The sequence below is a fragment of the Cyanistes caeruleus genome, chromosome 16 (assembly GCF_971803275.1).
Source record: "Cyanistes caeruleus chromosome 16, bCyaCae1.hap1.1, whole genome shotgun sequence".
NCBI classification, from domain to species: Eukaryota; Metazoa; Chordata; class Aves; order Passeriformes; family Paridae; genus Cyanistes; species Cyanistes caeruleus.
In genome coordinates, this window is record NC_141716.1 from 7,896,489 (window position 1) to 7,918,017 (window position 21,529).

The 21,529-nt window shown below is 53.5% G+C and overlaps 2 protein-coding genes across 3 annotated transcripts in view; one reads left to right on the forward strand and one right to left on the reverse strand.

Moving 5' to 3' along the window:
* TTI1 (TELO2 interacting protein 1) lies at window positions 1-14,590 on the forward strand. The gene is made up of 7 exons (XM_023939780.2): window positions 1-2,893; window positions 3,359-3,565; window positions 4,341-4,483; window positions 5,304-5,444; window positions 6,387-6,591; window positions 7,268-7,355; window positions 13,174-14,590. Exons 1-7 carry the CDS (start codon window positions 31-33, stop codon window positions 13,406-13,408), a joined length of 3,882 nt encoding a protein of 1,293 aa, XP_023795548.2. The 5' UTR covers window positions 1-30; the 3' UTR covers window positions 13,409-14,590.
* The window catches only part of VSTM2L (V-set and transmembrane domain containing 2 like), a 17,172-nt gene continuing 7,746 nt past the window's right edge, over window positions 12,104-21,529 (reverse strand). For both annotated transcript variants that reach the window (XM_086853201.1, XM_086853200.1), the window contains exons 3-4: window positions 20,585-20,635; window positions 12,104-18,041 (exon numbers count right to left, since the gene is read on the reverse strand). In XM_086853201.1, the coding sequence (XP_086709327.1) occupies window positions 17,730-18,041; window positions 20,585-20,635 (363 nt within the window). In that variant the 3' untranslated portion in view covers window positions 12,104-17,729. The remainder of the gene's footprint in view (window positions 18,042-20,584; window positions 20,636-21,529) is intronic.

Sequence of the window (21,529 nt, forward strand, 5' to 3'; positions counted from 1 at the left end):
TTGCGGAGCTCCCGGTGCCACACGGCGACGATGGGCCCCGCGTGCTTGCGGTGGTGGATGAGCCACAGCGAGAGCGTCTGCACGCTCTGCTGGGAATTGCTTAGCTCCGATAGCTTCTTCTCCAGCGCCGACTCCGAGAAGGAGGACATGGGGCCGGGGCTGCTCCGCCCGCGGGGGGGGCGCGGCGCGGCCTCACCGACAACAACCCGCCGGGGCCGCCGCCACAAGATGGCCGCCCGCGCCCTGACCCCGCCGCGGGGCGAGGGGCGGCATCGTACGGAGCGCCGGAGGGAGCCGGGCCGCACAGCGAGCGGGCTCAGCGCATGCGCAACCATCGCCAGCGCCTGCGCGCTACCAGCACTCGCGATTTTTCTCACAGCGCCTGCCCAGGCCCGCGGGAGCTTTGTGGCGCTGACGGCCCTCTCAGTTCAGTGGCACGTCGCCGGCTCATGCGTGTTGCGGGCACCAGAGACTTTTCTCACAGTGCCCGCCGCACTTCGCGGGAGCTTTGTGGCGCTGGTACCGCGGCGTCACTTCCGGCACCCTCAGGGCCGCCCGGCCTGGCGGGACCCCCCGGCACCAGGCAGGGCCCGCGGCCCCCGGTCCCCCGGCATGGCCGTGTTCGACACCCCGCAGGCGGCGTTCGGGGCGCTGCGCCCCGTCTGCGTGCAGCTGACGCGGGTGCAGACGGTGGAGAACGTACGGGAGCTGCAGGCGCACCTGGCCGGGGTGAGCGGCGCGGCCCTGCAGGAGCTGCAGGAGTACGTGCTGTTCCCGCTGCGCTTCGCCCTGCGGGTGCCGGGGCCCAAGCAGGAGCGGCTGGTGCAGAGCCTGGTGCAGTGCATCTCCTCCGTGCTTGCGGCGACGTGCGTGAAGAAGCAGGAGCTGCTGCAGGAGCTCTTCTCTGAGCTGTGTACTTGCCTCGCTCCCCCTCCCAGCTCGGGCAAAGCCGCCCCGCTGTCCGAGGAGCTGAAGCTGGCTGTGATCCAGGCACTCCACACCCTGATGCATTCGGCTTATGGGGATGTTATCTTGTCTCTGTACCAACCTTCCACCCTTCCGCTCTTAGGATTTGCTGTGTCTTTGCTTCTGACACTTGCAGAGCAAGAAAAAGCAAAGCAAATCAAGATCTCTGCTTTGGAGTGCTTGCAGGTCCTGGTTCTGCAGTGTGACTGCCAAGAGCACCGACAGCTGGATGAAGACGAGTCACAGCAATGTGGGGATTTGTTTGCTTCTTTTCTGCCTGGGATTTCTATTGCACTGTCTCGAGTTATTGCTGGAGACGTCAAACAAGGTCACAAAACCACCGTTTCTGCCATCAGACTCTTTTATCTGATTGTTGGCTTGGTCATGGCTGACAAACAGCTAGCCAGAATCCCAAAGAGTAAGGAAAAGCTGCCAGTGGAACACAGCAGAATATCAGAGCTAATGATCCACAGAGGACCTGACTGGACTAAAAGTACTGCTGAAAAACTCTCTCTTCTCTTGCATAAAGTGGTTGAATCTTCTTCAGTTCACCCCCACTGGAAGGTGAGACTGGAGCTGGTGGAGCTGGTCCACCACTTACTGAGGAACTGCAGTCAGTCACTGGTGGACTCGTTCAGTCACCTCTTAAAGGCCTTGGTTGGGCTGGTTAATGATGAAAACAGCGAAGTCCGGAGCAGGTGCAACAAAGTTCTGCAAGAGATCTCAGAGCAGAGGATTGTGGCACAGAGCAGGGCTCTTGCTGATGTCCTCTCTGAGAACCTCCATTCCCTTGCCACAGCTCTTCCCCGCCTGATGAACTCTCAGGATGACATGGGCAAGGTTTCCACGCTGAGCTTATTGCTTGGCTACCTGAAGCTGCTGGGCCCCAAGATTAACATTGTCCTCAACTCCATGTCCCACCTGCAGCGCCTGTCCAAGGCACTGGTGCAGGTTCTGGAGCTGGATGTGACAGATGTGAAGATAGTGGAGGCCCGGCGCTCTGGGCCACCAGGCCCCTTGCAGCAGGGTGTGCAGAAGGGCAGGTGCCAGAAGAAGTACTTCCGCTTCTTCACGGAGGAGAAGGTTTTCCAGCTCCTTCAGCAAGTGTGTCGTGTTCTTGGCTACTACGGGAACCTCTACTTGCTTGTGGATCACTTCATGGGGCTGTACAGCGAGTCTGGCCTGTACAGAAAGCAGGCAGCCATGATCCTCAATGAGCTGGTCACAGGAGCTGCCGGAGTGGGAGTGGATTTCCTGCAGGAGAGGGAAGTTCCACTGAATGTGGATGATCTCAAAGGGTCCATAACGTCCATTTTGGATGAGTACATGGACCAGGTGAACTGGTATTTGGTCACTAGCAATGACACAGAAGAAGGCAGCCCTGAGCAGTCAGTGCAGCACTTGGGACTCACTGCCCGTGCGGGAGGGACATCCAGCAGCGTTGTCCTTCTGTCTCCAGAGCCCCCAGTCACAACCCGCACCATAAACAGCAACATCTGGCAGATCTGCATCCAGCTGGAGGGCGTTGGCTGCTTTGCTGCTGTCCTCGGGAAGGAGTTCCGGCTGCTGCTGCTGTCAGCTCTCTACCCTGTGCTGGAAAAGGCTGGTGACAGAACTCTGCTCATCAGTGAGACAGCACTGGGGACACTGGCAGACATATGTGAGGCCTGTGCTTACGACTCGGTGCAGTGTTTGATTAATGAGAATTCTGACTATCTGGTGAACGGGATTTCCCTGAATTTGCGCCACCTGGCATATCAGGCACGTGCGTCCCAGGTCCTGGACACGATGCTGAGGCATTCAGATGCCAGCTTGCTGCCACTGGTAGAAGATGTAATCCAAGATGTCCTGTCTGCACTAGATCAGTCTTATAATAGCCAGGCTTCCACCTTCCTCAGGGTCCTCCAGTCAGTCATGACTGCTCTAGGTACCAAAACAATGTTTACTTCATGCAATTCAGCTTTGCTGTCACTAAGGGTACTTGTCGTGGACTTTTCCACTTGCCATGGGAGGTTCCAGGTAGCCATGGTGTTGCAGTGTGATGGCCACTGTGCTTTGCTTGCTGGGCCAGCACTCAAGCAAAGATCACTAGTAGCTTTCCCTCTCCAGTTTGCCTGGCCATGTTCCTTTCACAGGAACATGGCCTTTAGTTGCCGAGGGAGGAAGGATTCACTTCTCCCATGAACATTCCATAGAAGCACATGGCATGTATTCCTTTTTAACATTCCCATACTATCAAGGAGGTGACTGGGATGTGACTGCAGGTGCCTGAGTCAGGTGCAACCCCATGAGGTGTGAGAACCATTTCATCTCTCATGGAATCCATGGCACCTTGCTGACTGGCAGGAGGGGATCGTGGTTGCTCAGTGACATGTCAGTTCCTTTTTTGCAGTGCAGTGGTTTGGAATGCCCAGCGCTGAGGAACACCAGCAGACTGACAAGGGGCACAGCAGGGCTCTGTCCCAGGGGCAGCAGGAGGTGACAATGACAAGTCAAGAAGTGGAACGATTCTTCCTTGACTATGTCAGCCAGAAGCAGATCGCAGAGGGTGATCTTCCTGACCTGGAGGAGGAGGAGGAGGAGGAGGAGGAGGAGGCAGGTCAGTGCTGTGCCTGGCTGGAGAGGAGCATGGTCAGCTTGCAGAGAGACTGTGACCTCTGAGGTGTCCTTTTGTCACATGAGGACCTTGGGACCAGGCTGACAGTCTCAGGTCTTTGGGCTGACCTTGGTTCATGTAAAGTGCTGTAGGGTGTTCATGCTTTGTTCTGTTGGAGTGGGGGAGCCAAATGTTTGGAGATCAAGGCTTCTCTAACTCAGAGACACAAGCACACTATGTTTTTTCTTACCTCGTAACAAACAGTTCATTTGAGTTCAGGACCTGAAGTTTTCCCTTTCCAGGATCTTATGCATTTTCCTCGTGTTCCCTTGGGAATCTCTGTACTGTTTTCTCCTGGCTAATGATGCCACTGCTCCCTTCTCACTTGGCCTTGGTAGGCACTGCAGACATTCATATAGGGAACTTTTTAGTCTTCACTGGGCTGTGCTGCAATCCTGACCTTTAAATACTTCATCTTTAAATACCCAGGCTTTTCATTTTTAATAAAAATCAATGGGAAATAAGTCCATGGTGAGAAGAGACTGCAAATGTCAGACCAGCTGCATTGTCCAGTAAAGAAAGCGAACATTCCCTAGCCCCACACTCTTAACTGAACCTGACACTAACTCACAGAACTCATAGGCTTAGTTATACCTAAGCACATTAAAAAATGCCAAAGGCCTTACGTAGGAATTTGCAGAGTGGTTGTGGGTGGGTGCTGTGATCTCCCAGAGCTTCCAAGTAATTTTCATGGTTCAGTAATGGTTTTGTCTTCCAGATGATGCTCCCCTTGCTAAGCCAGAGCCCAACACTGACACAGAAGGAGAGGCTCCAATGCCAAGCCATGCTCAGCTGGCCAGGGATGTGATGGAGAGGTGCATTCACTTGCTGTCTGATGGGAGCCTCCGAGTGCGGCTGAAGGTCGGTAATCACCGGCTCTGAGGGGACAGATGGTGCCCATGAAGGGGCTGGTAGCTCGTCAGTGTGTGTGCCATGCACGTTGGGCTCCCTGCCATCCCCAGGTTTGTGCTGCCATATGCTCGAGCAGGACAGATCCTCCAAACCTGGCAAGAGAAAGGGAGATAGTTTTTTGGGAGCGCTCTGGATTAGGAATGGCAGCCAGGTGGAACAGAATCTTAAGGGTGGCTTTGTATTGGGCACTTTCCATTGATACTTACGACAGTTAAGTCTTGTGCTTTGTCCTTTGGTGAAGGAAACAGAAGCATCTTTCTCCCATCTGTGCTTCCCATCCCCCTTCCTCAGGCTGCAGTGCACAGGCTGATGAATGTTTTTGAAGTAGCTGGGGTGATGATAAGCAGGGCTAAAAGCCTGACTTTTTTCTAATTATGAAAACCCTTTGAAGGTGGCCTCCTTTTAAAGTGCAAAGTGAGACAGAAAAATGAGGCATAACCCAGATTCTCATCCCAGCAGTCCCAGCTCTGCCAGGTGATCCTGCTGCCACAGCCGCAGTGGAATCCAAGTGTGCAGCTCAGCCTGTGCAGGAATCCTACCCTGCTCCCAGCCCAACTCTGTACCCAGCACAGGTTGTGTCACTGCAGTGCTTGTCCCTTTCCAAACAGGTCTGAACTCCAAGCACTGTTCACTTGTCCCTGTTCCTGCTGTGGTAAAACCGCACCCTTTTCTGTTCAACCCCTCCTCCCGGCTTCCTGAGGTGATGCTGGGATTCACCTGAATGCCTGGCACTGCAGCACTCAAGTCTGCTCCCTCCCTTCTTGCCTAGGTCCTGGACGTGCTGGAGCTCTGTGTAACCATGCTGCATCCTCATGGAAACCATCTGCTTCCCATGGCTCACCGTGTCTGGCCAGCTCTCGTCACCCGGCTGATTAACGATGACCCTCTGGCAGTACTCAGAGCCTTCAAGGTATGGCAGTGACTGCCAGCAGCATTTCCAGCTGGGGCTTGGGCAGGAAGTGGCTCAGGCAGTGCTGCAGCTCAGGAGAGAGCACCAAGCTCCTGCAGTAATGTTTAAATGTGGTTTGGAGCATTGGGTCACTATGCTCTGCTGTGGGTAGGTTTGTACCACTCTCACTGCAGCTTGTTCACAGGTAAACCCTTGATGTTGTTCCTGAGATTGCTATACAAAAACTAAGTAACTCTTGAAAAGTCCAAGTCATCATGCACCCAGCTTCAGTTTTGCTGTATGAATTCCCCACCATGTGTCTTCCTGCTCAAATTCCAAGACAAGAAGTGTCATATCAGTGTAAATCAAACACAAGATAACCAGCATCTCAGTCTTGCACACTGAGACCATGAGCTCAGTGAAGTTCCAAAAGAGGGATCAGTGTTCTGACCACATGGATGCTCCTTTGTTTTTACATGCATTTAGGGCCATTCTCTGCCCAAATTGAGTTTGATCCTGGGCACACACCAGAAGTGCTGCATGCTTTTTTCCGTAGCCACTTGGCCTTTCTGCTTGCTGATGTGCTTGGAAAGATGGGTTGTCTGCACCACAAAAGAGATTTAAGGATATAATGATATTTAATGGCATTTTTCATCAGAGACTCCTCCACTAATTCTGAGTAAGGCTGCACAGCTGCTCTTACCTTTACTGTGCTAATGAGGGAAGGGCAGCCCAGGGGGTCAGCCAGGTGACACTGCAGAGCAGGGTGCAGCTCACTCAGCCTCTCAAACATTCACCTTCTGCTCATTACGGGGAAACTGGGGCAGGTATGGTCACAATGCTCTTGCCTGCAAAAACAATGTTCCAGGGGGAGAATGTCTGAATCCCTCAGGCTGGTGTGGATCACTGAGCTCCTCCCAGAGCAGTGTGTGCACTGTCCCCTGTAACTGATGTCTCTCTTAGGTGCTGTGTACCCTGGCTCAAACATGTGGGGACTTCCTGAGGCAGAGATTCTCCAAAGATGTCCTGCCCAAGCTGACCAGTTCCCTTCTCAGCCAGGCCCCAGTGAGTGCCAGAGCTGGGCCTGTGTACAGCCACACACTGGCCTTCAAACTGCAGCTGGCTGTGCTGCAGGGCCTGGGCTCTCTCTGCGAAAGCCTGGACATGGGTGAGTACCAGGGGAAGCACAGGTTGTGTGGATCTCTGCCAGACTTTACTCTTTCAACTTGCTGCTTCTCCTCCTGCTGCCCACGGAGTTGATTTCCTGGTCTTCTCCAGCCTAAATCTGTTGTCTGTGGGAGCTCTGTAAAGAAGTGCTGGGCACTCTTTTCTCCCCAGGAGACAAATGGGAGAGAAGGTTCCCACCATATGCAAAATCTGACTGCTCATCCCGCTTGTGAATGAGAAGAGAGTACAGAATGGAGACCCTGCATTGCTGTAGGGCCTGTTGGGCTGCACTTTGTTCTTACTGAACAAACTGAAGCCCAGATAAGACTTCTGGCTAGCTTGCCTGGTTCCATTGTGGGCTTATCTCTGAGTGACCCTTTAAATCCAGTACATCACACTCTTCTATTGAATGAAACTGAAATTCTCCCCAAGTGAAATTTCTGGAATTGACATAGATGAGGGAGAAGGTTTGCTGGCTAGTTGCTCTTTTCCTCTCAGTGCCCTTGATTGCTTTCCTGGCTTTGCAGCAAGATGCTTAAAAGGCAAGGTCAGAAGAGCTCTGGGTCAGACAGCTCAAAGGCTCTGAAGCCTCTGCTGCCAATTTGGAACTGATTCCATTAGGCAGCAGCTGCTGAGGAGGTCACCTCCTACCCTTCTTTCCTGTTCCATTTCTGCAGGCGAGAGTGACCTGAATAAAGTGGCAGATGCCTGCCTGATTTACCTCAGTGCCAAGCAACCTGTGAAACTGCAAGAAGCTGCCCAGAGGTAATGTCTCTTAAATGCAGGTGTGTTGGGTGTACAAATAGTGGGTGACAGAGGGAGCATGGTGATCCCATTCCTTTTGTACCTTTCCTGTTGCACCTTCCAGCACATTTAAGTCCTGTACAGCAGGGCTTCTCATAGAAGTTTTCTGTGGTGAAGTATCATTTACTCCCAGAAGTGAGTTAGAGAGGTGAGTTGTCAGCTTGTACAGACACTAGAGGTGACCTTGCAGTGCATTTGGGGACAGAGGGGAAGATGTACTACTTGCTTTTCCTAACCAAATGCTTGAGGCTCTTGGCCCGCTGGTGGCATCAAACTGCAGAGGGAAGACAGCTATGGAAGAGGATGTGCCAGGCATTCCCTTGTATTTTATCACTTAATACCTTCTGCAGGCTGGGGGATTTACTTCTGTTATCCTTCCATTTTCCCTGGGCTCCAACCCAGGCTCTGCCAGGTGGACCAGAGTTTGTTTGGGAAGCTGTCAGTCTTGGCACCAGTGTTGTTCTGAGAAGGCTGGGTGAGTCTAAAAGAGCAAAGACAGTTTAGGTGAACACACTCCAGTTCTAGGAAGTGTTGACAGACATACTTTACTGCTTGGTGTACAAAATCCTGCTCAGCATGTTCTGCTGTCAGGATAAGAAATCACTATTGTCATATGTTGTCACCTGTAACCAAGGCCGGAGATTTCAGGAGACAAAACGAGTCCAGATACAGAACACAAGACATAAATCAGAAAGCCCCTCTGTCGAAGGATGGGGGTGAAAGCCACCCCCCACTCCCTTCCTGTGTGGCCAGCCCTGCCCTCCCCCGAGGGGAGGGGAAACCAGCAGGTTCCACTGCGGTTTCGGATTTCCAGGGCAGGCTGCTGGAAAGGGAAGCAAAGGGAAGTGCAGCCCATCCATTCCCTTTCACAAAGCGCAGGCTCCCGGGGGTGCAGGGTGTGAAGGGCTTTGTGTGGCTGGGCAGCAGTTCAGAGCCAGCGCTCTCTGGAGCTGGAGCATTCCTTTGTTTGTGTATCTGAGCGGGTGGGAGCAGGTTTATTTTTACCTTGGAGGCTTTCACGGCAGCACAGCAGGCTTCGGCAGCATTTGTTCTGCAGAGGGGCTCTATGCTGTGGGAGTGCATCCCCTTAATGCAATAATGCCTCAGTCTGTGCAAGGAATGCTGGATGAAAAGCAGAACACCAGGATTTGTCTAGATATTTGGAATCTGAAGCTTTTAAATCATTAGCCAAGCAGCTTGAGAAGCTGTGCAATTTCCCCCCAACAGCAGGGATAGGGGAATATGAAATGAGCGCTGCTGGAAGCTGTGTGGTGAAGTGAGCTCACTTGTTGGAGCAAAAGGGCAGCAAAGTTCAGGGCAAGGAACATTTTTCTCCTGTATGTTATATTTTAAGGGGAAAATGCCATTTCTTTTGCTCCTCCCCCCATGCTTTTGATGCACCATACATCACATATGCCAGCTGCTCATAGAAGCCCTGTCTCCTGTTTAACTCCATCAACCAGACACATGTATGCACTGAGGTATGCATTGTGCCTGGCCTGACACTACAGACATGGAAGCATTTGGAGGTTTCTTTTGGGTTTAATTTTTTCAGTTATTCCTGTACAATCCCTGGTCTTGGAACCTGGATGTACCAGAGTTTACAATATCACTCTTACATCCCTTCCATTTCTATTCTCCAGCTGTTGAGCCACCACATTCCTGTAAGTTCTGGCTCTTCTTGCTCTCCATGTGCATGAAAGCAATCCTGCAAACTGACACAGGCTGTCACACATAAGGCCCTTTCCATCTAAGCAAGGACAGTGTTATCAGCCTGATACATGAGAAATTCTGCATTTTAAATGCTTCTAAAAACAGATAGACCAGAACTAATCTTAGCCCCAGCCTGAGCGCCAGCATACGTCACATAACTCAGCTTTATCACTGCAGAAATCATATGAGGTAAAAGGATGTTTGGAATCAGCTTGCCATGGTGATTTATACTAACTGGCCTTTGCTCAGTTCTTAGGATTCTTATTCAACTGATGGGTTGTGACCTGTCAAGAGCAAGGTCAGAACTTCCAAAACCAGTTGTAGCTCCAAAAATCATACACTGACTACATGAGGATTCTGTAGTCATGCAAAGGGCTGAGCAGGAGTTTTTGGCCAAGGTGTTTGAGCCACACAAAAAAGGAAAAGGGGAGTTTGGCTATCATCCAGGGATGTTATCATGCCCCAAGGAGTCCGCTTAATCCCATTTATGGGACCCTGTAGCTTTATTAGATGAAGCAGTGGGAGTAGCAATTTTTGTAACTGCAGCTCCATGCAATACTCAACAGGCAAAAATAGATGCTGAGAAAAAAAGAACTCCAGCACATCTGAGGAAGAGAAAATGGGACAATAGCAATAGGCTTTACTAGAAGATGACTGCTGGGAGTATTCTGGGAGAGTATTATCCAAGCTTTTTAAAAAAACCAAACAAAAAACAAATGCAACATCACCAAAGGGTGAGTCTACTGAAGAAGAGTTTGGGAATACCAAGGAGCACTGGAAAAGTCTTTGCCATCATTGAGGATGAGCCTGTGCAAGGGTGAGGAAGTGCCGAGAAAGATTTGGGCAAGGTGGGGGTGTGTGGGGCCCCACCACTGGGAATAAGGCCAGGGGAGATGGTGGAAACTGAAAGTCACAATATGTAAATCTGAGCTTCTTGCCAATTTATGAAGTTGCATCATCCCTGACAAGCTTTTCACTTCAGGGAAATAACCTTGAAGGAAAAGAGATTAGGAAATTGTCACTGGCTCCTGTCAAAACTGACAAGCAGTTTTCCATTCTTTCAGTTTCAAGTGACTGTTTTGAAATTTACACTTAATTCCTACTAAATGTTTGCAGCCCATGACCTTTCAGTCAGCAGTCTGGATAGGAAGGATTTTTTTATTTTTTTTTTTCTGTGAGATCCAAAATAATTTCCCCATCTTTCCAAAGCCTGTGGTGGGCTGTGTCCAGTTTAACATTCAGCAGGGATGGAAAGCCAGGAAGCCTTGTCCTTCTGCCAGTCTGCTCACTGTGCCATGGCTTTGCTTGGAGCTTAGGAAAAGACAAGGCAACACAATAGCCAGATTGCTCTGTGCTAGTAGAACAAGTTTAACACACTTGGGACAAATATGATCTATTTTGGGACCCTTTTTGTTACCAAGGTTGATTATGCAGCTTACCTCTTCTGGTTTGCTTGTGTGGTTTGTTGGATATTCATTGTCAGCTGTCACTCCCAGGCTGGATTGAAGCATGCCAGAACAGCCACCTGCTCAAGGCAAAATTCAATAAAGTGATATTTAAGAAAAAAAAAAAAAAAAGGAAAAGGCAACAACAGAAAACAAACTTGGATTAACCCCAGGATTCTTTGCTATGGAAACAGGTTGCTTAGAAACTACCCCAGAGTTAGTTTGAAAATGTAAAAGTCAAGTTGTTCTTTAAGCTGCAGAGCACTCCAGGCTATCAGGGATAATCACAGCCTCGAGCCATTATGGGCACCAGAGGCAGTGAGTTCTCCAGGGTCTGAATAATCTCTGAGGGTCGCTCTCCCTGGAGCAACTGATTGGGAAGAGGTTGGAGAGCAGAGTGTCTGTGCTGTGAATGTAAGAGCTACAGCTGTGTGTGTGCTGGGGATCAGCAGCCTGCTGCACAATATTCCCAATTTCCACGTTCCCTTCACAGCAATTCCTTGTCCTTGCCTGCTCCCATCCCAGCCATAAGGAGCAAGGATTATCTCTGCAGCTGCCCACCAGCAGCAGCCCATTGAAAACTGGGAGCTGGTGTTTGCTGGCACACAGAGCCATGTGCTCCCGCTGTCACAGCCAAGCTGAGGGCAGGGCAGTGGCTGGAGAGCTGGAGCCAGGATGGCAGCAGTGACAGCTCCGTACCCTGGCCCTGCCTGCCCCTCACTTGGGTTGGCACTGAGTGGGCCAGTCCTCCCCTTCCAGTCAGCAGAGCTGCAGGAACAAAGCCATAGGAATGAGGAGTCCTGTGAGCTCACCTGCATCTGGCCAATCCACAGAAAAAAGGCTGTGTTGCTGAGGCAGTTGTTGCCAAGCCCAGCTATCACCATAGAGCACATTCCCACCGGTTTCTCTGGAGCAGGCAGATAGGCACTGCCAGCACCTTTGGGAGGGGACACTGCCAACAGCTTCAGTGGTGGCATCTCCCTTCTTGCTGTTGAGAGACCTGCACTGAGGGTCAGGCAGAGAGGCAAAAACAACAACTTTGGCTGTGCATGAGTAAGGAGTCACATCCACAGGGTTATTGTGAAGAGGAGAGGGAGCTCTCTCCTACCTTCATCTCATTCCTGTGCTCTTTCACGTTACCCGTGGCACTGCACTCCCTTTCAGAGGAGAGCTTCTCAAAGGGATTTCTCCCTGCTTTACATTGGAAGCAACCTCACTTTAGGGATGAAAGCTCTTCCAGGAGAAATTTGGACAGCGATCAGATCTGGATTTTGTGTGGCTTTTGTAGCAAGTGATCTTTGCTTTTAGAGAGGGAGCTCAGTCCTGTGCTTCTTGGGGGAGCAGAGACAGACCTACTTGATTTCTCTTCCCATTATCTGACCTGGCAGCTGTTCTCCTCATAGCTCCGTGATTTCACTGAAAACTAGAGACCTGAAGACACACAGCTTTACTAGGATCTTGGAAAACTGAACCATAGGTGTGGTGAGTGCTGAGTGCCTTTGGTGCTCACAGAGCACTCAGCACCATTCAGGAAGAGGCCTTGCAAATTCCAGTCTAATTTTGTTCATGGCACAGCCGGAGTTTAATACCAGTTAAATCCAGTACACCTTCTGTGCCTTAAACCCTGACACAGACCTAGCTAAGCCCAAAGGTTGCTGCAGGGAAAACTGGCAGGAGGGGGTGGGTAAGTGTAGGTCACACAAATCAGCATTTGCTCTTTCACTCCTTGAGCTTCCTCCTCTTCAGCAGCAGCTGTGTCCCAGCAGCTCACAGCTGGAGCCCTGTGTGAAGGGCATGCTGGAAAGGCAAATCCCATCTTACTGAGGTATGGAAATGCAAAGTGAAAACTGTCAGCACAGCAGTAAATCTGCAGAGGAAGTTGTGGTTCCTCTTTTCCTTCATTCTGTGTTAATAAGGGTTGTGTTTGATTTTGGTTTAAAATCCTGCTTTGTGAAAGGTGCTGTGCAGAATGACAAAAATTTGGAGGCAGCTAATAAGGACTTGGGATGGTGGGAGATCTCACTTGAGCAAAAAGCCCTCAAATACAGCATTGAGCTTCCCTTGGGACCCAGCCTAGGCAGCTGAACCCAAATGGGGGACAAACTCCTCTTGGGTTTGCCACCTCTGAAAAGGCAGAGAAGCCCAGATGGGTTAACTCCCTCACTCCCCAAAAACCAGAGAGGGTGGTGAACAGCACAGGCAACTTCTCCCAAGATCTGTGCAGGATCTGAAAGATCCCAGATATGCACAGTGCATGCAGTCACCCACAGACACATCCCCAGCATGTGGATCAGGCAGGTTTATGCTTGTGCTAGCATCAGCTCACACAGTGCCAGCACCAAGCCCGGGTCAGTTCTGCACCAGCTGCTTGTTTGATACCTGTAAGTGACTGTGTGGTATCATAAATATTTTCCTCCCATGTGCCAGTAGCTGTGAGACACAGAGCTGCTTTCTTAGGCACAGGGCCACTGCACTGCCCTCTGTAAAGAGGCAAATTTGCGCAGCTGCCAGAAGTTGCCAACAGCACCAGAGCTTTCCTCAGCTCTTAGTAACCCTGCTGGGTGCCAACCAAAAGGCCTTGTCCTTACTCTTCTTTCCCCCCTTCCTACTGTTTTCCAAAGTGTTTTCCTGCACTTGATGCACGTGGACCCTGACAGCACCTGGCTGCTCCTGAGTGAGGTGTGCTGCCCCGAGGGGTTCGAGCCCCCCCATGCCAGCCTGCAGCCGGTGAAGCTCAGCGGGATGGGGCGGCCACGGAACGAGCTCACGGACAACGTGCTGCTTCTGCTCCAGAGACTGCAGCAGCAGGAGGCCACAGGTCCCAAGACCAGCACACAGGAGGCATCTCCTTCCTGACAGACCTACGCAGCAGCTGGGATGGGAAAGAGGAACCACCAGGATAGGGCTCACCTGAGATAACACCCTCACTGTGAACCCAAATGGTTCAGGGGCAAAGGAAGGGCTGCCCAGTCTGAGGCACTGCATGAGACATCCTCCCTGTGGCAGAAGGTTTATTTCTTGAAGCATTGTTTGAAGATGAGGTGGGTACATGACCCTGACTCCTCCTGACTTGTGCCTCACCAGAACCGTATGCAAAGAAAATGGCACATCTATTCCAAATTCTTCAATATGAAGAGTGAGTCATCTTCCAGAACTTCCTAATCCTTGATCCTTAGGGGGGTGCCCTTTTAGCACCCCCCACACCTCTGATCTCTTCACAGCTGTGATGATACCTCCCATTCTCAGCTGGATAGTGACTGACAACTCAAAGCAAAAGCTTTTTCTGTCCTTTACCCTTCCCAGGAGGAGAATCTTGTTTGGGTGCACTATAAACCTGTTCACTTTAAAAGCAGTTAATCTCAGAAGTTGAAGTGCATTTCCGATAAATTCCTCACCTATGTTACTGGCAAGAACAATGCGTCCTCTCAGAAGCACCAGGGCTGCTCCTCACAGCTGCAGTTTGCTGAGACCAGATGGAGGCGGCCAAACGTGCTCTGTTCTCTATCTCGCTCTCTGTGAGGTTCTGTAGAGAATCAGCCAGCCTTGATTTATACCTGGGAGTGATTTACAGCATCTCCCATGCCCAGATCACAGTTCTCAGGCTATTTCTAATCATCACCCCAAGATGAAGGACCTGCCTGTGCCCCAGAACAGCCTCTGTATCTGTCTGGTCAGGCGGTGCCAGGGCCTGTGAGCACCCCAGCAGTGCCATGGTTTGTCAAAGGAGGTGCAAGGTGGTACAGTGGGCAGAGGATGACTCAACTTTGGGGTCAGCTCACTCTCTCTGCCAAGAGGCTTCTCCCCTGGTCTCCAGCTCCCACATCCCCAGGCTCTTGCTGCAGAGATTGTCCAGAGGCACTGCTTTGCTCAGCTGCTCCCAGATCCCTCAGCTTCCCCAGAGCAGCTCCTGGCAGCAGGCTGCCTCCTGACACTCGGGGAAGATCTATGCAAGTGAAGCAAAAGGGCAGATCTTGACTAAATTTGGAAGCAAGCTCAGAAATACAAAAACCAAAGTAATAAATAGATTGTTACATGGAACAGGCTTTGTGCATCACTGTTGGGATCCTGGGTGAACATCCAAAACAAGTCTCTGCTGGTGGGCCCAAGGGCACTGTCTCTGCTGCCACATCCCTCAGCTGAAGTTACTTCCCCTTCTCTCCCTGATTTAATTCAGGCTTTCCTCCTGTTTGCTTCTCCAGGGAAAACACAAGTCAGTGGCTTTTTATCCAGTAGGACAGGGCTGCAGGTCAGCTTTACTCTTTTTTAATATCTGTTCAATGCTTAACGCTGGTTGGGTTCTATACAAAGGAGCCTTCAGAGCCGCTCTGACAGGGCAGGCAGGGAGGTGAAATACTGTCTTTGGTTTCCAAGCGCCCTTGGGGCTGGTGCAGTTTTCTGGGTTGTTGTAGCACTTGACAAAACTCATCCATTAGGTGCAGATGCTGCATCCAGCCTCGCTCTGCTCAGCTGTGCTATGGTGGGGACTCCAAGGACCCAGCCTGCCCATGCCAAGGCTTGCCATCCTGCAGGACAGGCATGTGATTGTAGGGCAACATTGTCCCATCAGTGCCCAGGAGCCAACCACATCACCCAGCCAGGGCTCTGGCACAGCTGACACCCTCACCCAGAGCCTGTGATTTAGTGTGCAGTCTAGAGATTCTCCCCACAGCCTCAGCCCCAGCCAGCAGGTAGGTGCTGGTGGCAGAGAGGCTGTCCTGCCTGTCACAGTCAGCTCCTCTCAGCTTCGTTATCGCCCCTGCTTTATTGGAGGCTGAGTAAATTGCTTTTGTCTGAGGCAGGATAATAGCTGGGAGAGGGACTGCATGGAAATGGCATTTTCATGAGGCAGGTTCCTCCCCAGCAGTGACTTGCATATTAAGCTCAGCCCCTTCACAAGCCATGGGCTTTCCCCACCAGAATGCTCATCCACCAAGCAGCCCCCAACACTGGGGTGGAGACCCCCAACTGCCCCCCTCCAGCCACCCTCTCTGGGATCAGAGAGCCAAGAAAGCCATGTCCAGCTGTCTCCTCCATGCACAAACCTGGCCAGGACCCTGGGGGACTGCCACACCCAGGGCTGGGGGCACAGTCCCATGCACAGACCCTGGCACCAAGCACTGCTGAGCCATGCACACGGGTACAGCAGGGACCTCTCCTCAATTCCTGCTCCCAAAATTTCCTATAAACAGAAAAATTAATCTTTTCCAATAAAATCTGTTATTGTTAAAGCTCACTTCCAGGTTTTACAAATCACTATGCTGCACAGCAATTTGTTTACTCCCTGTTTGAGGTGATTTGCAGCCTCCTGCCCGCCCTTAGCGTGTCCCTGGGTCTTCCTTTTCCTCTGCTGTGTCCTGTGTTTTGCTGCACTGGTGACCAATGCATCCCAATCTCTCTTCTTCCCCCAGTAATCCCATTCCCTGGCTGGGAGAATTTTAGCATAGCCCCAGCCCCACAGCTCTGCCAGGGATCCCTACGGCACAGCCACCATTGCTACTTTTGGCAAAGTGGAATTTTGCACCAGCAGTGTCTCCTTGCCCTGTAGCTCCTGAATGTTTTTCTCCTGTGTCCTTTGCTCCCCAAGAGCTCAGCTCTCCAGGTGGCAGAGGTGATCGTGGCTCCAGAGACACCAGCCATCTCTGCCTGCTCCTACCCCAGGCTGACATGTCTGGTGACAGAAAGCCACCAGCTCTTTCTCCTTCTCATCAGCACAGCAAGGGGTGAGCATGATGGAGGTCCAGGAAGTAACAAGCTAACTGCAAAGTAGCTGCAGGACTCCAGGCAGCTGGGCTAGGCTGGGCATTGCCAGTGCTCCGAGTTGTTCTCCCACTGGAGAGGCAGAGCCAGGCCCCAGGGGCAGCCAGCACCCTGCTTTGGGGACCCTCACCTCCCACCAGGCTGGAAATCTGGTCTGGATGCTCAGGTGAGTGTCAGGATTTCACCTGGCAGCCCTCAAGGCTCCCAGGCTGGGCAGGGGCTCCCCAAGCTGCAGCATTTTAAAGCTCTGAGCCCTCAGCTCAGCTGCAGGTGATGATGTTGATGCCCAGGCTCATCCCCATCCCCAGTGGCACCAGTGCAGCAGCCCCAGCTCTGCCCCTTTTTTCCCAAAACCATGCCCCCTTGCCGTGCCACAGACAGAACAACAGATCCACAGAGGCTTCCTTTAAAGAGCTTTATTAGCTGCAGCAGGTCTGATGGTGGCAGGCTGGGGGGCAGTGGGGGAGCAGTGCCCCGGGACCCCCCTCTCCCTCCCCATAGCTCTGTCCCAGTGGCCGTGGTCACCGTGGGGGCAGCAGGGACGGGCTGTGCTGTTTGCACTGACACAAGAGCCCGTGGGACAGACCCTGCCCGGGGCAGTGTGGTGCTGTGGCCTGGGAGGGAGGGATGCTTCACTGAGAGGGGGCCGAGAGCCACGGGCAGCGGGATGGGGCCAGGGTGGACGGGGCTGGCGGCTGAGAGCCCCATCCTCTGTGAAATTATAGGGGAGGAGGAGTGATGGGTGCAAGGGGCCAGCTCCGATGGCACACCTTCCAAGGCACACACTGAGCACGGGCAGCTGCCTGGCTGAGCGATGCCAGAGCGTGCCGGGAGGGTGCCAGGAATGTGCCGTGCCGTCCTTCCTCTGCTGAGCTCAGGCCTTGACGTGCTGGGGGCTGCGGGGCAGGCAGGGGCGGGGGGGATACACACGGGCTGTGGGATGGAGGCTGGAACTTAGACACGCACTGTGGGGCTGGAACCGAGCAACTAAACGGGGCAACCTACGGGAGCGGGCGGCTGGGTCTGCGAAGCACAAGGGGAGGGCAGGGAGGGTCCCGTGGGCAGGAGGGTCCCCCCTGGGCAGAGCCGGGACACAGCACAGCCCGCGGCACCACGGTGGCAGCGGGCAGCGGGCGCCCACCCGCACTAGGCCGGGGAGATGGCGACCACCTCGGGTGGGCACACGGCCTGGCCCCGGGCACAGCCCCAGCGATGCCCCCGTGGCACTGACAGGTCCGGCTCCCGCAGCAGGCCGAGCCCCGGCCCCGCTGTGCCCCGCGGCTGGGGAGAGAGGGAGGTGCTGAGGGGAGCTGGACAGGACGGGGTGCTGGGGCCAGTCTCTGGCAGGGGGTGCGGGACCCTGGATGGCTCCGCTGAGTCCGGGCCTGGGGGGGCTCCTGCGTCCCCCCACACCGCCCACCTACAGCACACAGGAGGTGTCTGCCGAGCGCTTCTTCAGCTCCTTCCCGGCTTTGTGGTGGTGGTGGTGGTGGTGTGCGTGGGCTGAGCCCGGCGAGGCGAGCTCTGCCAGCGGGGCCTCCCGCAGCTCGGTGTCCTGGGGGTGCCCCGGGCCCCCCGCCGCCTCCACCCGCAGGTAGGCCTTCACCTTGTGGTGCCGTGCCTTGCCGTCGCTGGAGTCGATCACCCGGCACTCGTACGTCCCCTCGTCCTCCAGCTTCACTCGCGACAGCCGCAGCTTGTGGGAGATGTTGCTGCCGACCACCTTCACCACCTGCACCGGGGCAGACGGGCGGTCAGGGCTCCCACTGCCCCCCAGACACCCCCAGCGTGTCACCACTGCCACCTCCCACCGTGTGCCACCGCACCCCAGCCTTGTGCTGGGAGGACACGCTAAAGGTTGGTGAAGTTGTTGTGGGGGGATCCAGCCCCAGCCTGGGCCCACAGGATGATGGAAGCCCTGGCTCACACCCGGCCACGCAGGGCTCAGAGATCGATGCGGAACCACGCTGGCTAATTAGCTTTTCTACCAAATTGATTCGCTCTCAGCATTTATCACCCAATGAAATTTAAGACTTACTCACTAGCCAGAGCCGCAGCTGCTCTGGGCTGGGTCAATAAATCAGATTTATAACCCACCCCGAGGCCCCTGGCTCTGTTCCCTATAATCACACTGGATGGCAAAGGCCGTTTTTCTACTCGCCGCTGCATTTGTTAGCTGAGGATTTTATGATGTTTGGAAACGCGGCTGGAGAGGGGCAAAACCCACCCCAAACAGCACAGGATGCAGCATGGGGACAACAGCCCCTCAATGTCCCCTCAGCCCCTCACTGTGGGGGCATCCAGTGCTGGAACATGAAGACACCTGGCCACAGGTGTACACAGAGCATGTACAGACACATGAGCACACACAGGCTGCTGCACACCGTGCAATGCTGAGAGGCAGCTGGTGCCACAGGTCACAGCCAGGGCCACCCCAAACAGCGTCTCAGGGCTTCTCAGTGGCCATGTGCAGCTGTGAGCCCCAATCCTGCATTGCTGGAAGTGTGGGTCTTGAGGGGACAGGACAAGGCAGGGGCAGGAGCTGCCAGACCCTCGTGCAAGTGTGCCCATGAGACTGTCATGGGAAAAGAGCTGCAAAAAAAACTTCTTCATTGGGAGAGCCAGAAGTCACTGAAATTAATGGCTGGGAAATTTAGAACTAATAAAATAAAACCCCAATTTGCTGGTGCCACCAGTGGCCATGGAGCTGCTACCCAGCAGGTCACTGAGCCTCAGGAGGGAAGATTTTATGACCAGCCATAACTCCTGTGACTCCACCAGCACAGACAGGGCAGTGACAGCTCTCACTGCCCACAGGAATGGGGCAGAGCCCTGGCACGGTCAGGATGAGCAGATTTGCTGTGCCCAGCCCCAGCTCAGCCCTCTGATGTGCCGCTGGATTCAAAGGGGGAAAAAATAAACCCAGACCCATCATGTTTCGCTTCCCTTCATCCTTGCAAAGCACCTCCAGCACCAGGTGTGTTTGGTGGATAGCACACGGCCAAGGGGTGCCTGGAACAGCGGCTCCTCCTTGGGATTTACACCCCCCTCACTGTTTGACTCTGCTGTTTGTTCCCAGTCACCTGCTGTTGTGGCTGTACCTCAAGCTCCATCAGAACCGCCCATGCTCGTTTACCTCCTCTATTCCATAAACACTTAATTATCAAGGACATTTGAAATAACAACAAACAAAAGAGGTTTGAAGCTCCAGCCTCTCCCTGCTGGCTGGATCTGGAGGAGGCAGCAGCGACCTCGAATGATTCAAAATAAATCCTGGTTACACTCGCACACCCATCAATTCCATCCCAGCGTGCAATTAACTGCCTAATTATGCTGAAACATGCACTGGTTGAGCTGAGAGGGAGTGCTGGCCCCAGGATGGCTCCATGCACCCACTGTAGCTCCTCTTGCCCCTGGAGCAGGGCTTGGGTGGAATGTGGGGAGCAGCAGCCCCCAAGCTCAGCAGACAGGGTCTGGCAGAGCCCAGGCTCTGGCTGCTCCAGCAGCAGTCCTGGAACTTTGCTGACTGTGGGGCACGGAGCCACAGCACCCTGGTGAGGAACAGATCCTGGAGGAACCTGCTTAGGTTTGGATATGGATTGTGGGTGCCAATTCATCAAAGGGGACATGACCCCTGGAGAGGGATTTGTTAGCATCAAGAGAATCATGCACTGATCCTGCAGATGGGTACTGAAAGGTGGTGCTCTCCCTTGGGAAGGGTAGGCTGATCCTGGGTGTGGGGGACACCCATCTGAGAAGCTGCAGGTGCCTGACCAACCCCATCCCCCCTTGCTCACTCAGTGAAGGAAAAATGGAAGTGCCAGGAGGGGCTACCAGGTGACAGTGGGAAGCTTTCCAGCACTGCTCTCTGACTGTGACACCCCCAAATGCAGAGCTCCCCAGGGTAGGGAGAGCCAGGGGGGCACACACCTGGCAGCAGAAAGCCAAGAGTGTTTTATTTAACTTATTAGTGGCTCCTCATTCTGCTCACATGAGCCTAAATGGCTTTGGGATGCTAATCCACCGAGTCAATTGGATTATTTTATCCCTGGCATTAATGTGTCACCCAGATGCCAGACAAGGCTCAGGGTCCAGGCTGTGCCTCTTGATGCCAGGGAGAGCAGGGCAGCCACCCCTCACCCCGGTCACCCTCAGGACTGAGCCAAGGCAGACCCAGTTCTCCCCCTGGTGTTCCCAGCCCGGGACTGGGACCAGCAGAATGTCCTGGTGAGCCCCCAAGTGCAGCCCCCCTAAAGACCCATCACCCAAACTCACGCTGATTTTTGTCGCCTCTTTCCCGGGCTCCTCTGGTGGTGATGATTTCAGCTGTGGACAAAGCAGGGTAGGGGGAGACCAGAGAGGGAAGAGAAATGGTCAGCTCAGCCCACCAGCCCCTTCCCACTGCCAGGATGGCTGCCCCAAGCAAGAAGGAAGAGGGAAAAGGGGCAAGAGAGAAGAGACTGCCCAGCCCCAGCAAAGCCAGGCACCCAGGGCAGATGAAGCCACACTGGGCACCCAGGTTGAGAAGAACCAGCAGCAGCACAGCAGCCAAGGAGCATGGGGTGCTCACCCACAGGTCCCACTGCTCCAGGTGCTCCCCACAGTCCAGGAATGGGGATGGATCCCTGTGGTATCACTGCTGCAGCTGTGACCCCTGTCCCTGGAACCCTGTCCCCATCACTGCCACCAACCTGCCCCGTTGCCACCAATCTTCCCCTCCAGCAGCCACTGGCTGTGCATTCCCAGTGCCTCCAACACCCTTGACCCTGTCCACCCTCGACCCCTGGCAGTGCTTCCCCCCATCCTGGCAGCACTGCCCTGAGGCTTCTCAATTTATGGCAACACCAGCAGCAGCCCTGCCAAAGACACTACAATAAAGGCTCATTAAAATCCCCAAAGCTGTTTCCCATTCTTTGGCCCTTATCTCTGTGCGAACAGAGAGAGAAATGAAGAGAGGCTGTTTGCTGGACCAATACACAGGGAAACAGGGGACAAGGGAGGGATGGAGGGTGCAGGGCCGGGAGGGATGAGCTGGTGATGAGATAGGCAAAGGCACAAGCACAAAAACAAAGCCTCAGCTCAAAGACTCAGATGAGTCCTGGCAATGGGCCAGGCAGCCCCTTGGCTGGGAAGGACAACCAGGACAGCCCAGCCCCACTGGCCCCGCAGCATCCTCAGTGCAGCTGGACATTGAGCAGCCCATGCAGCCTATTAATTGCA